General features: G+C 52.8%; 1 protein-coding gene across 1 annotated transcript; it reads right to left on the bottom strand.

The window, feature by feature from the left end:
* Positions 1 to 7,601: 7,601 nt before the first annotated feature.
* On the bottom strand, positions 7,602 to 14,567 carry LOC127577186 (cap-specific mRNA (nucleoside-2'-O-)-methyltransferase 2-like). Its single transcript, XM_052028146.1, is given in 3 exon segments — positions 7,602 to 11,022; positions 11,024 to 12,104; positions 14,460 to 14,567. Coding segments are annotated over 2 exon segments (2,223 nt in total). The 5' UTR covers positions 12,101 to 12,104; positions 14,460 to 14,567; the 3' UTR covers positions 7,602 to 9,876.
* Positions 14,568 to 15,869: the final 1,302 nt, after the last annotated feature.

Below are 15,869 nucleotides of genomic sequence, written 5' to 3'. Positions count from 1 at the left end.
AATAGATTTAGAACAGAGATGAGGAGAGACTGCCCAGGGAAGTAGTAGAGGCTCCCTCATTAAATATACTTAAGACACAGTTAGATAGATTTTTGCACAGTAGGGGAATTAAGGGTGACGGGGAAAAGGCAGGTAGGTGGATCTGAGTCCATTACCAGATGAGCCATGATCTTATTGAATGGCGGAGCAGGCTCACGGCCGGATGGCCGACTCCTGCTCCTATCTCTTGTGTTCTTAAGCATCAAGTGCTGCTGGAAGAGCAGTGATCTTTCTGATCTCTTCATTATCCTGGTTGAATCATGCAACACGAATAGGTGAAGTTAAAACCATAAGATGCAGCCACACTTTACCTGAACAGTTATGCAGCACAACTTCAGTAACCACTCGTCCCAGTCACCAGGAGTGGTAGCTCTCGGAGCAAGGGGATCGAACCCAGCATCGGTCCCAAGCAACCTTTCAGCTGAATATGGGAACTGCAAGAAACCTGCATCCATTTTTAGAATCAACACAAATGGAAAGAAGCAAATATTGGATGGAGACAAGAGACTGCGGATGCTGGACCCTGGAGCAAGTGTTGGATGACTGGTCTGCTCACAATCAGAAAGCGATGGGGCAGTGTACAGAAACATACAGGTTTCTGTGGTTGAGTGGTCAGGAACAATGGGACGTAAAGATTAAAGCTGAGGACCAGAACAAAATAGAGGAGAAACATTTCTTAAAAAACAAAGATGAGATATTGATGCAATCAACAATTTCCTTTCAAACTCTAGAAGGTAAATTGGTTTGTTATTGTATTGGGATTGGTTTATTATTGTCACTCGTACCGAGGTACAGTGAAAAACTTGCCTTGCATACTGATCGTACAGATCAATTCATTACACAGTGCATTGAGGTAGTACAGGGTAAAAACAATAACAGAATACAGAGTAAAGTATCTTGCGTACCATTCATACAGATCAATTCATTACACAGTGCACTGTGGTAGTACAAGGTAAAACAATAACTTTTGCTTGGGAATGGTTCACTTCCCTATTTGGGGCAGATAGCACCAGCTTTGAGCTCTCCCAGGTCCTGCACATCAGAGTGAATCTGCCGTAATTTTGTCACAATGCCTGCAGTGCCTCCTCCTGCCAGAGTACGAGGCTAACACCCCACCCCACACATGCAACTCTTAAAAGGCAGATTTTAAAATGTTCATTTGTGCCTTAACTCACTGGGATCTTCGACACTGAAATTGCCCGGTTGGACTGAACATTCAGTACTAACCCAGAGTGGAGCCAATCATAGTGCTAGCATATGGGCCACAAGACAATGTTGTCTCTCAGTGACCACTGAGATGCAAAACCAACAGAAGCTGTGGCTCCTGTTTGGACCTCTGTACTTTTGGACAAAGCTTCGTTCTGAGATGTGCTTCAGTGAACTGTTGCGCCATCACATCCTCCAAACTTTGAAATAGAGAAAACTTACCGAAGGCCATTCAGCCCATTGTGTCTGTGCCAAACAAGAAAGCACTATTCAACTTAAATCCCCTCATTCCAGCACTGAGCTCACAGCCCTACAGGTCACAGCTCAAGTAAGTAGCCAAGTACTGTTTAAAATGCCAAAGGCTACTGCTTCAGGCTTTCGGGGAGAGATTTCCAAACCCTCATCACCCTGGGTCAAAAAAAATTAATCACCCCTTTAATCCTTCAAGCAACTTAAGTCCCGCCCTCTCGGTTTTGCTTGGTCCACTAAAAGAAATGGGGCCTTCCTATTACTCAGTCCAGGCCCATCATAATTTGACACACACCTCACTCCCCTCAGCAACCTCTGTTCCAAAGTAAACAATCCCAGTTTATCCAAATGAAAAATTTTTTAAAACTTCAGATCTTAGAAATCTGAAATAGAAAATGGTGGAAACACTCAGCAGGTCAGGTAGTATGTGTGGGAACAGAAACACAGTCAACATTTCAGGTCCATAACCCTTTGTCAGAATTAGGAGAGAGAGTTTAAAAAGAAAGTTAAAAGGTACTTTATCAAATGTTTCCTCATAATTACAATTTTGTAGTCCAGACAACATCTTTGTAAATCTCCTCTGCACCCTCTCTGGCACAATCACTTCTTTCCTGTAATGTGCTGACCAGAACTGTATACAGTACACAGCCTGTGGTCTAACAAGCTTTCTGTACAATGCCAGCTCTTACGTTCTGTCTCTCACCTGATAAAGGGGAGCATCTTGCATACCTTTTTTAAACCACCTAATTTACTTGTCCTGCTACCTTTAACAACCATAAGACATAGGTGCAGAATTAGGCCATTCAACCCATCAAGTCCACTCTGCCATTCAATCATGGCTGATTATTTTTTTCCAACCCCATTCTCCTACCTGCTCCCTGTGACCCTTAATAACCTGCAAATATCTACTGCAATGTTCCTCTGTTCCACCACACATATCAATATTCTCTCAACCATCATGTATTCCCTAGCCTTACTGCACCTTCCCAAGTATATCACCTCACACTGCTCCGGATTAAATTCCATCTCCCATTTATCCAGCTGACCAGACCATGCGAGTTCACCTGATGCCAAACGTTTGAACCCTCCACCAACCACATGGCCAACATTTGTATTGTCTGCAGACTGCTTTACCAAGGTCCTACATTTTAGTCTGAATCATTAATTTGTATTACAGAAAGGGACCAAGTACCATGTCCTGTATAAACCCACTAAAACAGCCCTCCACCCACACAACATCCAACAATCCTCACCCCTCACCACATAACCAATCATAGATGCAATTTTCACTCGTTTGAATTGCAGAGGCTTTCAACTGCTTTGACCACCCTTCCAGGTGTCAAGAGCCTGCTGAGATCCACACAGACTACAAATTTATCAATTCTCCTTGTTAGCCCCTCAAAAAATTTAATCAGTCAGACATGACTTTAACAGATTTGTGTTGCCTGTCGTTGATTTGCCTTTTCTTAAAAGATGTATACTGTCCCTTAGAACTTATTCCAATTTGACAACCAAATCTGAAAGCAAACGCAAAGACTGGCCTGTACCTTTCCTTCCTTTTCAAACAACAGTCCAACTTTAGAGTGTACTAGCAAGGAGGAGGGGTTGGACAAACTTGAGTTGTTTTCTCTGGAGCATTGGAGGCTGAGGGGAGACCCGACAGAAGTACATAAAAGAGGCATAGACAAGGTGGATGGTCTTTTTCGCCCCCAGGGTAAAGGTGTCAAATACCAGAGGCCATAGGATTAAGGTGAGAGTTACACACAGTGTTAGGTGCTTGGAACACACTGCTAGGGAAAGTGGTGGAAGCAGATATGATAGCGTTTAAGAGGCGTGTAAACAGGCAGGGAATTGATGGACATAGAGCACATGCAGGCAAATGTGTAGTTTAAATTGGCATCGCGGTTGCTACAGACATGGTGTGCTGAAGAGCCTGTTCCTGTACTGTTCTATGTTCTGTGAGCAGTTCTCCAATCCTTCACTATCACTCCTACAGCCAGGGATATTGACAAATGGTCAGACCTTCTGCAGATTCCTTCCTTTTAAATATATTTCATCCAGGCCTGGTGATTCGCACTTTCAAAGATGCAATACCTTGTTACTTTCTTCACTCTGCTCATCCCATCCAATATTTCACGGCTCGTGACAGACATCACAGCAACCTCGTGCTCTGCGGCAGCCACGTCCATCCAACTGTGTTACCTGCTGCTGGGAGGACACGTTTAGGGCCAGGATTGAAATCCAGCTGCCAGACATAAGATCTCAATAGTTTGCTGCTGCTAAGTGATCCAAACTTGGGACATTTATATTTCAGTTCCCATATACCATTTATCAACTGACAATTATCTCTGTGCAAGGTTGCATGGGAAGCAATATTCCATAGAATGTACCTACCCTGGGAGTACAATATAGGATGGTGTAGAGGATACTTTGGCTTTACCTGCCCTCAGACTGTTTGGTGGGACAGTATAGGATAGTGTTTACTTGGCATCTAAATTTGTGCTGTCACTGCCAGGGTGCTTGACATTTCTGCTGTAGAATGAAGCTGTCAATGTGATGAAAATGTTATTATTCATAGGTACAAATGCCACCCAGTGCAAGGGTGACAACAAAAACAAGATCAAACTCGCCTTTCACTGATCTGAAGACATTTAATTGCTCTCCATACAGAAGAAAAGTTGTACATGGTTATTGCAAATCACTGAATACAGACCTGGTTTTATTTCAAATGAAGAACAATCCCAACCAGTAACATTAATGTCAAAACCAAAATCAGATAAAGTCCTTCTCTTCACCAGGCAGAATTTATTGCTTTTTCTTTCTTATCTCCAAAGAACATTTTAAAGTGCACTTTTCAAATAGTATCATTTTATTTTTAAACAAATATCAAATTAATACACAATGAACCAGAGGTCTCTTTTCATTCAAAGAGTACATTCCTCCTGTACCTGAGACGCGAACAGATATCATTGAGGTACCAAACCATATGCAGAGCCAGAGCCAGAGCCAGACACTTTCCAACTCGAAACAGACAGCAACATCTTCCTGGATACACTGGGACAGATCACTCTCTGGTCCTTCAGTAATCACTGGCTATTCAAACGAAAAAAAAACAAAAGACCACAGCTACTAGTTATTTTCAAGGTCTGGGAATACACAGCAGGTCAGGCTGCATCCATGGAGGGAGAACAACTTGAGTTAATATTACAAATTACTGAGCTTGTATCAAAACTATCACTCCTATCACAAACTGGAAGGGCTGGATATCTGAAACTGTTCAATGCAACACTGAGTCCCGGGTACTGTAGGGTGCCTGGTCAGAACGTGACAGCGTATATTGGGGGAAGTGCAGGAGGCCAAAGGCAGAGGTCAGAGCGAGTGGGGCAGAGAATTAAAGTGACTAGAAGCCCAGGTTTGCAACAAGAGGCACATCTGTTCTTTCCGGCCATCAGACTTGGGCTTAGCCCCCAATGTCTGGGCTCCGCCCCCAAGTCGACCCAGAGCTTACAATTACCTGTCACTTAGGTTCTCCATCCCACTCTGACCATTCTGAATTTGGCCTCTTACACGATCCCAAAGCCCAGTGAAGCTGGAGGAGCAGCACCTCCCCTCGTGGTCAGGGACACGACAGGATTCCACACGACGAGCCTCTCTCATCAGCGTCAGGACTGCCAGTTCTGCTGAAAAGTCACAAACTGGAAACAATATGTTTTTTTTCCATAAACAGGATAAAGGATAACTTGGGACCAATATGGAAATGATACAGAGGTAGCGAATGAAAGTGGCACCCAGGTAGAAAGTCTGTAATGATCCTGATGAATGGTGGAACTGGTTCAAAAGGCTGAAGGCCTACACCCAGTTATTTACACCAATTCTCTCTCAACAGATACCGACAGGTCTGCTAAGTATTTCCAGCATTCTCTTTTATTTCAGATTTCCAGCCACTGAATGCTGTGTTTTTTCTCTCCCGTGCGTCCTTATCCAACTCCTGTTTACTTCTCCTCCAGACAGATCAGCTGCAATAAACAAACCTTCACCCCGCACCAACCTCTCATCCAGCACCACCGCAACTTGTCTCCCTCCCATCACGGACAACCCCCTCTGACCTCTCTCCCCCTTCTCCGCAACTTGAAACAATACTCCATTTCTAATTTTTCCCCCAGCTCTGATGAAAAGTCAGCAACCCCAAACGTTACTTCTGACACTCTGCACAGATGCTGCCCGGCCAGAGCTTTCCCCTCCAGGCAAACCAGTTCAGCCACCCGCTTGCCTCCCTTCCAATTAGCCCAGCAGGGAGCTCCGGCAACATTGTTCTCCATACAGAGCTTGGCATCCCAGTGCAATCTCCCAGCTGCATTTTGGCAGACAACCCCAACAACCAGCAATTCAGGCAGCGCTGATGTGGACCACAGACTGACTGGAGGCACACACCCGCCGTGCTCCAAGCTATCCCAGGTTTGGTCCCGAGTGCCCTCGGCAGACTTTGGAACCGACAATATTACATCATTGTATCCTACAAGAGTATCTTCTGGTTGGAATTTCAGTCAGACAACGGGAATGGAATGGTGGGGGTTCCATCTGAGAAACCACCTTTTTGGAAAAACTAGCAAAGCATCACTCACATATCCAGGGAGGCAGAAGTGGAGATTCCTCACCAACAGCTGGCAAGCCTGGGGGGAGGGTGAGATCTCACCGACTGTCACAAATGTTCTAATGGTCGTAAAAAGGGCCCTGCTTTGCTCAAAGTCCAGGGGCTGGCCTACCTCATGAGATCGTGCCCTGTGTGCGCAGACAGCTCACCCATCATTGGAGGATTTGCCAGCGAGTGCTCTGACAGAGCGTGACAACTTTTTCTCCCCCCCCCCCCCCAAACGGGACAAGAGAGGTTGTTTCTAAAACAAGAATTTTTTCATGTTCTGTTTAGAATTGCAGAAACCTGGAGGATTTACAATAGGATAACTACATAAAGGATAAGAAACCGCAGGGTCAGGAGAAAAATAGGCTCGCTATACAGGTTTTGCAGCCCTCCTATGCATTAATGTTCTAATATTTAAAATATTTCTGTTAACATTAGGCCTGCCCTTTCCATACGTTACATGGTGCTTCCCTTCTCAGCCTTATAATCAAATCCAGCACAACAGGAAGGTAGGCACACACAAGAGGGATTAAAAGGACTTCACCAGCCAATGGGGCTGGATATATTTGGTCACTGTTGGCGGAATGTTTGATCTGGTGGGCAAATACTTTTGGCAAAATTACTCCAAGTGTGTAAAACAAAGTTGTCAAAAACACCTCTGTCCTGATGCTACACAAATTTTTCTCCACACCCTCCACTGACGGCTCCAAGTGCACCAGCCTAACATCTGCATTTGTTGAAAGAAAAGCCTGCTGCTGTGCTGGATTCCCAATTCAAGCTGCAAAGCCACTGTTCCAGGCAGAGGATCCAGCACGTGACTAATAGCCTTGTTCAACACAAAGGCTCAGCTGCTAATAACAACCAGGTTGGCTTACTTGGACAATGAAGAGACCAATCTCCCCGGTAGAAGGGAGAAACTCGGAGGGCAAAGCTTTCTAGTGATTGCCTAAAATCCCAAGGGAAGGGATGAATTATTCCTCAGATGCACCACAGGCACATTCAACACAAAATTGCCAAATGGGAATCGGATAAGTTCGAGAAAGGGACAAAAAAAAATTAGTCTTTCAGAGTTGGCAAAGGCCCAATGGTCTAAATGGCTTCCTCCTGTGCTACCAGACCCTAACTCTGCACCGAGAAAGCTCTCCAACTGACCCAAAGCAGCAAAGCCAACTCTGACCTTCTGACTATTCACTTCCCATGCAAGAATCAAAACCAGTCAGCTGCAAGTGGTTGAGTCTCTACTACCCTTCAGTGTTATCTCTTCTGCAACTCCAACAGCGGTGTAGTAGTTAGCGTAACGCTATTACAGCGCCAGCGCCTTGGGTTCAATTCCGGCCACTGTCTGTAAGGAGTTTGCATGTTCTCCCCGTGTCTGCGTGGGTTTCCTCCGGGTGCTCCGGTTTCCTCCCACATTCCAAAGACGTACGGGTTAGGAAGCTGTGGACATGCTGTGTTGGCGCCAGAAGCGTGGCGACACTTGTGGGCTGCCCCCAGCACACACTACGCAAAAGATGCATTTCACTGTGTGTTTTGATGTACATGTGACTAATAAAGATCTTACCTTAAAATATTGTCCGTCCCTGCTGCAACTTTGGACAAAGCAAACAGAACCCGGCTGCAAAGAGCCCCCCGCACCATTCCAGAGTGGTGTTCTGCTCAACATTTATTGCTCAGCCACAGAACAGGCTCCTCCAGCCAGCCTGGAGCTGTTTTGAGGGGAGTGTTCATAAAACTGGCTGCTGCATGTCCTACATAACAGGAACACAGCTTTGAACTGCTCAACATCCTGAAATATGTGTGTCCCCTCTCAAGACTTTGTTACCCTGTTTAGAGTTATAGTTGTGATTAAACCACTAACTTCTGAAAATTAAATTAACACTTTTCAATGACTTCACAAATAATCTCATGCACCAGGGCAAAAATAAGACATACAGCAGAGCTTTCTTACAATTAAGATATCTTTATTAGTCACATGTACATCAAAACACAGTGAAGTGAATCTTTTGCGTAGAGTGTTCTGGGGGCAGCCCACAAGTGTCGCCACACTTCCGGCGCCAACATAGCACGCTCACAACTTCCTAACCCGTACGTCTTTGGAACGTGGGAGGAAACTGGAGCACCCAAAGGAAACCCACACAGACACAGGGAGAACATACAAATTCCTTACAGTGGCGGGAATTGAACCCAGGTTGCTGGCGCTGTAATAGCGTTACGCTAACCGCTACACTACCCTGCCTGCCCTTTATTGTATAAAGTAAAACAGATCTATAGACACTTATTGGGATAACAAAGTAACTAAACCTGATAAGAGTCTCAGGCTAACCAACAATATACAACTTTGCAATCTGTCCTGCTCAGCACAAACTCTACCACAGCACGAGAAGTGGCCAGGCTTCCAAATCCTGCATAGGCCCTCTTTTTATACCACATTAACATTATGCAGCTTAACTGTAACACAGGCATAGTCTGACAAGACCACAAACTATCCCACCAGAAGGGTGCTACTCCATACATTAAGATGGAATGAAAAATTTGAGCGAAGAAGTGTAGTCCTTAGTTTTAAACATAAAAGTGTTTTAAATGTAACGTCACTGTTATACAGACATAGGGGGGCATTCGGCAATGCTACACACAGTGAAGAGGAACTATCCTGACTTGTGGTGTGCACCTCAGACCTCACCGTCCCCACACTAAACCCTAAAGCAAAACAGCCAGTACTACTGATGGAATTGTGGGAACGGGACCAGGACAGAACACTGCCCGTTATATGTACTTAAAGTAAAACACACCCTCCAGTAGGCCCTCGGGTTCTGTGTTGCACTGCTCCCCCCTCCAGTATAATGGTCATCACCACAACGGCCAAGCAGAAAAGACGGTAACCCCACCACTGCCATGAGTTGTGTTTCATACTGATGTACCCCCCCCCCACCCAAAGATCCTCTCTCTCTTGATAAAGCACAGACTTCATTACTACAAAATCATTTCCTAACCTACGGAAGTAGTGGAGGGACGCAAGTCAGGAATGGGAAGACAAACCAGTGGAACAAAGCAAATCCAACCAGCTGCTGGGTTATAACCCCAGTGACGGCTCTACGCAATGTTCCAACATCACTTCCCTTTCACCCATTATCTGCTTGACTTGAACCTCAGCAAAAGGATATTAACTTAGAAGAGTAATCTCTCATTAGGGTAGAAAGCTGCCAGCAAGCTTACAGCGGCTCCTGCTGCAAACACCACCACCAAGTCACATCTGGCTCGTGAGCCGCAATGTTGTGCAAAGTGGTCCCCCGTGTGTTAAAGACGTGGAAAGAATTATTTACACAAACACCCGTCAGACTGTTCAATCCTCAGGCTTAACACCACCGAGCTTCGGCATTGGGCATCACCATCTCCAGTCTGGTCCCACAAGCTGCCCCGTGACGTTTCCCAAGGCGATCTTGGGTATCAAACCCATTGCAAGGTCAAACTTTCCCCTGGCATCTTCTTCTGCTCATCCACTAGCTCGGGTTAAGAGCCTCGCGATGGCTCTCCGCGACCACAAGGTGACCTTGACTAGACCACATTCACTCCTCGCGTCACGCATACTGACCGCTTCAGACGAGCCTGCCCTGCAAAGCTAACACCGGGGCAGTGGGACCGCTGCGGGCTTTGCCGCCAGTTGGACCGTGCTGCCGCGCGGCTCCTCCGCGATTGGCTGCTCCTCCGCTGAATGCCGCTGGACAGGTAGCTCCGGCGGACCGAGCAATCTACGTGGCCGCCTGGATCGCCAGGTGGAGTCTGTACTTGGCAACGGCGAGGTTGAGGGCGCCCAGGAACTCGGGCAGTGGCCCACCGAGCAGCAGCTCCATGGGCACAAACTGCAGCACCTGCTGCGGTGGCTCCGGATCCGGCCCAGGCTCCAGGCGGTGGCTCAGCTCCTGCAGGAACTCCAGCAGCCGGGTTGGGGGGCGGCGGAAGCCGACGCACAGCAGGGTGGCCGGCTGGCCTGGGGAGCCGGGGCAGGTGAAGGACAGGGCGCGGAAGCAATGCCAGAGCGCGAAGATCAGGCCGGCGGTGAAGCGGGTGAAGGAGGAGAGGAGGGGGAGGAGGACAGCGCCGTGCTTGGCGCTCTCCGTCGCCGCCCGCAGCACGGCGGACAGCAGCCAGCGCTGGTAGCATGGGTCCCCGTCGTGGAGGGGCCCGGCTGGCGGAGGCGGTGTGTGGCAGTGCCGGAACAACAGCCCTGGGGGTCCCCGGGGAGCCGGGGAGGGAGCCGGGATCCCCACCACCAGGCAGTCCAGGGGGCCGGCCTGGAGGTGGCTCAGCTGCCACAGCAGCTGCTCCAGGGAGGGGAAACTGCAAGCAGCACAGAGGGGCGGGGGGCAGCCCCCGCCGGCGGCCAGCGCCTCATTCAGGCTCCGCAGCAGCTCCGGCTCGCAGAAGGGGGAGCTGGCCAGCCGGCTCAGCCTGCGGCCCTCCAGGACGTACCAGGAGCCGCAGGCGGGGGGCTCCTCTGCCCCCTCCAGGAGGTGGGGGCCAGCCAGGGGACCCTCCCCCCAGTGAGTGTCCACCACGGGCCCCAGGTAGCCCCGGCGCACCCTCTGCAGCCAGCCCTGCCGGGCCAGTTCCTGCCTCTCGTTGTAGGAGCCTGCGTGCTGCTTCCTGCGCTGGGTAAAGAGCCTGCCCGCCAGCCCGCGGCCTGGCCGCCTCAGCACCCAGGCGTCGCGGGGCAGGGGCCGCAGGCCAAAGTGGCGTAGGTAGTAGCTGGCTGCGCACTCCCGCCTCTCCACCAGCAGTCCCACCTCCTGGGGGCTCATCCCGCCGAAGAGCCGCAGGTTCTCTCGGATGGTGGCGGTCTGGTGCCCGTGGAAGAGGGCGCAGCAGTCCTCCAGCTGGCCCAGGAAGGATGGGGGGGAGGGTGAGGCCAGCCGATTCCCACTCCCGCGCCGCCTGCGGCCCGAAGCTACCCTCCAGCCGCTCCAGATGGGGCCCCAGTGTCGCCCGGCCCCCATACCCCAGGCACACTGCGTACACCTCGGAGTTGCCCGCCTTGCTGGTGCCCGGTTTGAAGACGTGGACCTCCTGGAAGCAGCAGTTGAGGAGGTAGAGCAGGTGAGCCGAACAGCGCTCAAACAAGGTGAACATCTTCAGCACCAGCGAGCCGCCGGGGCTCAGCAGCCTTAGGGCCGTGATGGCCTCACAGTAGTGCAAGGGGGCCACCAGCGCCTCCTGCTCACCGGGGTTCTCCTGGCAGTCGACGCTCCCGTCCGCCGTCACCAGGTGGATACTCTTCATGTTCCGAGTGAACTCCGTCAGCCCCTCCAGATACTCCCGGTCCATCACGTCACCCGTGTCGTCCGGGCCGAAGTACCACCAGGACAGTGTGCCTGCGATCAGCCGATCGTCCATGATCATCATGCCGGTGTCGTTGCCTTCGTGGTAGGGGTTGAGGGTGTTGGCGACCCAGTTCCAGTCACACAAGATGTGGTTGGACCGCAGGTAGTGGTTCAGGCTGGTGATGAAAGCCCCAGGGGCCTCACACAGGTGCACTGAGTTCAGCTCCCCGTCCTGAAGCGCCTTCACTGGCAGCAAGGGGAACGTGCACAGGATCTCGTGGAACTTGCACCAGGCCTGGGTGCACAGCTCGGCGTTCACCGCCCTCCTCACGTGCGGGATGACCTTCCCTGCCCAGTTGGTGAAGCTGGTGTGCTCATGCCACTTCTCCAGATCCTTGTCGCTCAGCTGGTTCTTCACATCGTTGAGCGATTCCTTCAGAGACTTCAGCTTCTCAGACCACTGGACCTGCCCCGTGTGGACGTCGTGGGCTTCAGGCAGAGTCCACTGGTTGCCGTCCAGCTTCTGAAAGGTGAACTTTTTATTAAATAGCTCCTTAATCTCATTGAGAACTGAAAGACTGAACTCCGAGAGGTCTGCCACATAGTCTCCATGTGGCCTTTTCCTGTTTGCACACTGTGTCTTGCTTTGCTCCATGGATCTGCGAGAGGGAAAATAAAGGAAAATTCACAGTCATTTATTTTCTTCCTTCAACCAAACATCTTGCACATTCTGGGTCCCACTATCTGTGAAAGGCATTGTATGCCAAACAGACCTTTCCTATTCTTTTTCTCGACTGTTCCTGACTAGGTCTAGTAACCTGTCACGTGAACATTATTTTGTGCAAGGCTAGACACTGAGCAACAATGGATTGCTAAACCAAGCAGGTTATCACCAATGGTCAGTCCTAACGAACCATCTCCCACCCAGCCCTTGCTTACTTTTCCAGTACTTCTAGGGCCACACTCTGCTGTCACCTGTCTTCCCTCTGATTCTCACACCCACACATGCTAATAAACCATGGGTGGTGCTCAACACCCAGGGCAAGTCCCCACCATGAACACAATCAGTGCAGCGGGGGGGGGGGGGGGGGGGGGGGGGGGGGGGGGGGGGGGGGGGGGGGGGGGGGGCAGGAAGGGTGTTCAGCAGCTAAAGTACTTCAATCCAGCTGCATGCAAGACCTGCAACGCCAGAAGACAAGTCTGCAACAGACCCTCAGCCCTGGGTCTTGGGCAGAGGGACAACAGTGACCGGCCAGGGGTCTGTCCCCATTCGGGCAGGGGCTGGAGGGAGGAAACCTGGCAGGGCAGGAGGTGGGGGAAGGAGGGGCTGAGACTGGATTCAGCAATGGCAAGGGTCTGACACTTGGGAAAGGGAAAGTGGGGCAAAGAGAAGAGGAGCAGGGATGGGGGGGGGGGGGGGAGGGGGGAGGGGGAGGGGGAGGGGGAGGGGAGCTCCTGAAGCTGGTTGGTTCTGGATTGAGTTGGGTTCCGAAAGTGAATCCTGTAGGGAGGGGAAGCCTTCTCTCGTCCTCCTTCTTCTCTCTCCCTCCCTCCCTCCACCTCTCTCCCTCCCCCCTCCTCCTCCTCTCTCTCTCCCTCCCTCCTTCCCTCCCTCTCCCTCCTTCCATCCCTCCCTCTCCCTCCCCCCTCCCTCCTTCCCTCCCTCTCCCCCTCCGTCTCCCCCTCCTCCCCTCTCCCTCCCTCCTTCCCTCCCTCTCCCTCCTTCCATCCCTCCCTCTCCCTCCCTCCCCCTCCCCCCCTCCCTCCCTCTCCCTCCCCCCTTCCCTCCCTCTCCCTTCCCTCCCTTCCCCCCCCCTCTCCCTCCTTCCCTCCCCCTCTCCCTCCCCTCCCTTCCCCCCTCTCCCTCCTTCCCTCCCCCTCTCCCTCCTTCCCTCCCCCTCCCTCCCTTCCCCCCCTCTCCCTCCTTCCCTCCCCCTCTCCCTCCCCTCCCTTCCCCCCTCTCCCTCCTTCCCTTCCCCCCTCTCCCTCCTTCCCTCCCCCCCTCTCCCTCCTTCCATCCCTCCCTCTCCCTCCTTCCCTCCCCCTCTCCCTCCCCTCCCTTCCCCCCCTCTCCCTCCTTCCCTCCCCCACTCCCCCCCTCTCCTTCCCTCCCCCACTCCCCCGTCCCTCACTCCCCCTCCCTCCCCGTCCCTCACTCCCCCTCCCTCCCCCCCTCCCTCCCCGTCCCTCCCTCCCCCTCCCCCTCCCTCCCCGTCCCTCCCTCCCCCCCCTCCCTCCCCCCCCTCCCCCCCCGTCCCTCCCCCCCTCCCCGTCCCTCCCCCTCCCCGTCCCCCCCTCCCTCCCCCCTCCCCGTCCCTCCCCCCTCCCTCCCTCTCCCTCCCCCCCTCCCTCTCCCCCCTCCCTCCCCGTCCCTCCCTCTCCCCCCTCCCCCGTCCCTCTCCCCCTCACTCCCTCTCCCCCCCGTCCCTCCCTCTCCCCCTCCCCCCGTCCCTCTCTCTCCCCCTCCCCCCGTCCCTCTCCCCCTCACTCCCCGTCCCTCCCTCCCCCCCTCACTCCCCGTCCCTCCCTCCCTCCCCTCACTCCCCGTCCCTCCCTCCCTCCCCTCACTCCCCGTCCCTCCCTCCCTCCCCCCCCTCACTCCCCGTCCCTCCCTCCCCCCCCCTCACTCCCCGTCCCTCCCTCTCCCCCCCCGTCCCTCCCTCTCCCCCTCCCCCCGTCCCTCCCCCCCCCACTCCCCGTCCCTCCCTCCCCCCCCCACTCCCCGTCCCTCCCTCCCCCCCCCACTCCCCGTCCCTCCCTCCCCCCCCTCACTCCCCGTCCCTCCCTCCCTCCCCTCACTCCCCGTCCCTCCCTCCCTCCCCCCCCCTCCCCGTCCCTCCCTCTCCCTCCCCCCCTCCCCGTCCCTCCCTCCCTCTCCCCCCCTCCCCGTCCCTCCCTCTCCCCCCCTCCCTGTCCCTCTCTCCCTCTCCCCCCCTCCGTCCCTCTCTCCCTCTCCCCCCCTCCGTCCCTCTCCCCCCCCGTCCCTCTCCCCGGGACCCACGGCCCCTCCTCACCCGAGGCCGCTTCCCGGGACACGGACTTCCCGCGGCCCGGGTGCGCCGGATAAACCGTCCGGAAGGCAACAAGTTCCCGCCGGCAAATGGGCCGCCCACCAATCACCGGCGGGGGGAGGAATAGCGGTGGGACGCTGCAGCCCCTCCCTCCCTCCCTGCCCTCGGCCGCCGAGGGACGGGCCGCCCGGCTGAAACCCAGCAGCGAGGAGGGACCAGCGGGGTGTTTTTGTTTTGAAACCAAAGCAGATCAGGCGGGAAATACTCAGCAGGTCGGGCAGCGTCTGAGGAGAGGGGGGCGGGGTGAATGCGTGGGGGTGACGTGTGGGGTGGTGACGTCATGCGACGGCTTGAGGCGGTGATGTCACGCACAGGCTGAGTCAGTGACGTCATGTGGTGAGGCAGTGACGTCATGTGGTGAGGCAGTGGCCTCATGTGGTGAGGCGAGGCGGTGGCCGGGGTGAGGGGGCTGCAGGGCTCTGGGCGGGGAGGCTGGCGGGGCGGTGGGGTGGGAGGCTGCTCTGCCTTCGGGAGGGAGGGGGTACAGGGTCCCGGCACCACCGCCCCACAGGTCCTGTCTCCAGGCTCGTCCTCAGCTGCAGGCGGCACTGGTCTGGGAGCTCAGTGAGCTGAGGGCGGGGCGGTCACAACCCAGCCCTCATCCACAGAGCCGCTGCAGAGGTGGCCGACGGCTTCAAGCTCCTTGGCATCCGTATCACCAGCACCTCACCTGGTCCCTCCACACTGATGCGGTGATCAGCAAAGCCTCTGAGAAGATTGGGCTTGTCCACGAGGATTCTCTCAAACTTCTACAGATGTGTTGAAGAAAGTATTCTGACAGGTTGTATTGAGAATGTGTATAAAGTATAAGGAAAGGTTAGGAGAGTAAACGATTGTGAGCCCTGAGACGTGAATTAAAGGGTACATCACTATGGCTGTAATAGGCTGCTTGAAATAGCTGTGCTTCGCTTTGCAGTGTCTTGCTTCAGAGATTTTGCTTGCTTCAGCTAGATTTCTTCAGCCTTGAGGTGTGATAATACCAAGTACAATCGGTTCGTCTCAGCAAGTCTGCGCAATTGACTCTTGCTCCACTAAACTGACCCGGAGCCCACCATGAGAAACCTTATGTATACAAAGATAACCGGTGGAACAAGATGGTCTGAAAAGATTAAGGAACGATAGCTTTAGTAACTTTTTTAAGTAAATTCCTTTGTCTGTAACCAATCACGATGTAGAAAATAAGTGCCATGCTGCCTGACTAATGCATGATCATTCCTTGTATGATAATTGTTTGCACCCCTGAAAAAGTATAAGAATGTATGTAGATCAATGTATCTCAGAGACCACCCAGTCCAGGACATAGGTACCTGGCTTGGTGCTCTCTCCTCAGATCAAATAAAGAAAGAGATTGAA

The sequence above is a fragment of the Pristis pectinata genome, chromosome 13 (genome assembly GCF_009764475.1).
Source record: "Pristis pectinata isolate sPriPec2 chromosome 13, sPriPec2.1.pri, whole genome shotgun sequence".
Taxonomy (NCBI): Eukaryota; Metazoa; Chordata; class Chondrichthyes; order Rhinopristiformes; family Pristidae; genus Pristis; species Pristis pectinata.
This window is presented reverse-complemented; position numbering and strand designations above follow the sequence as displayed.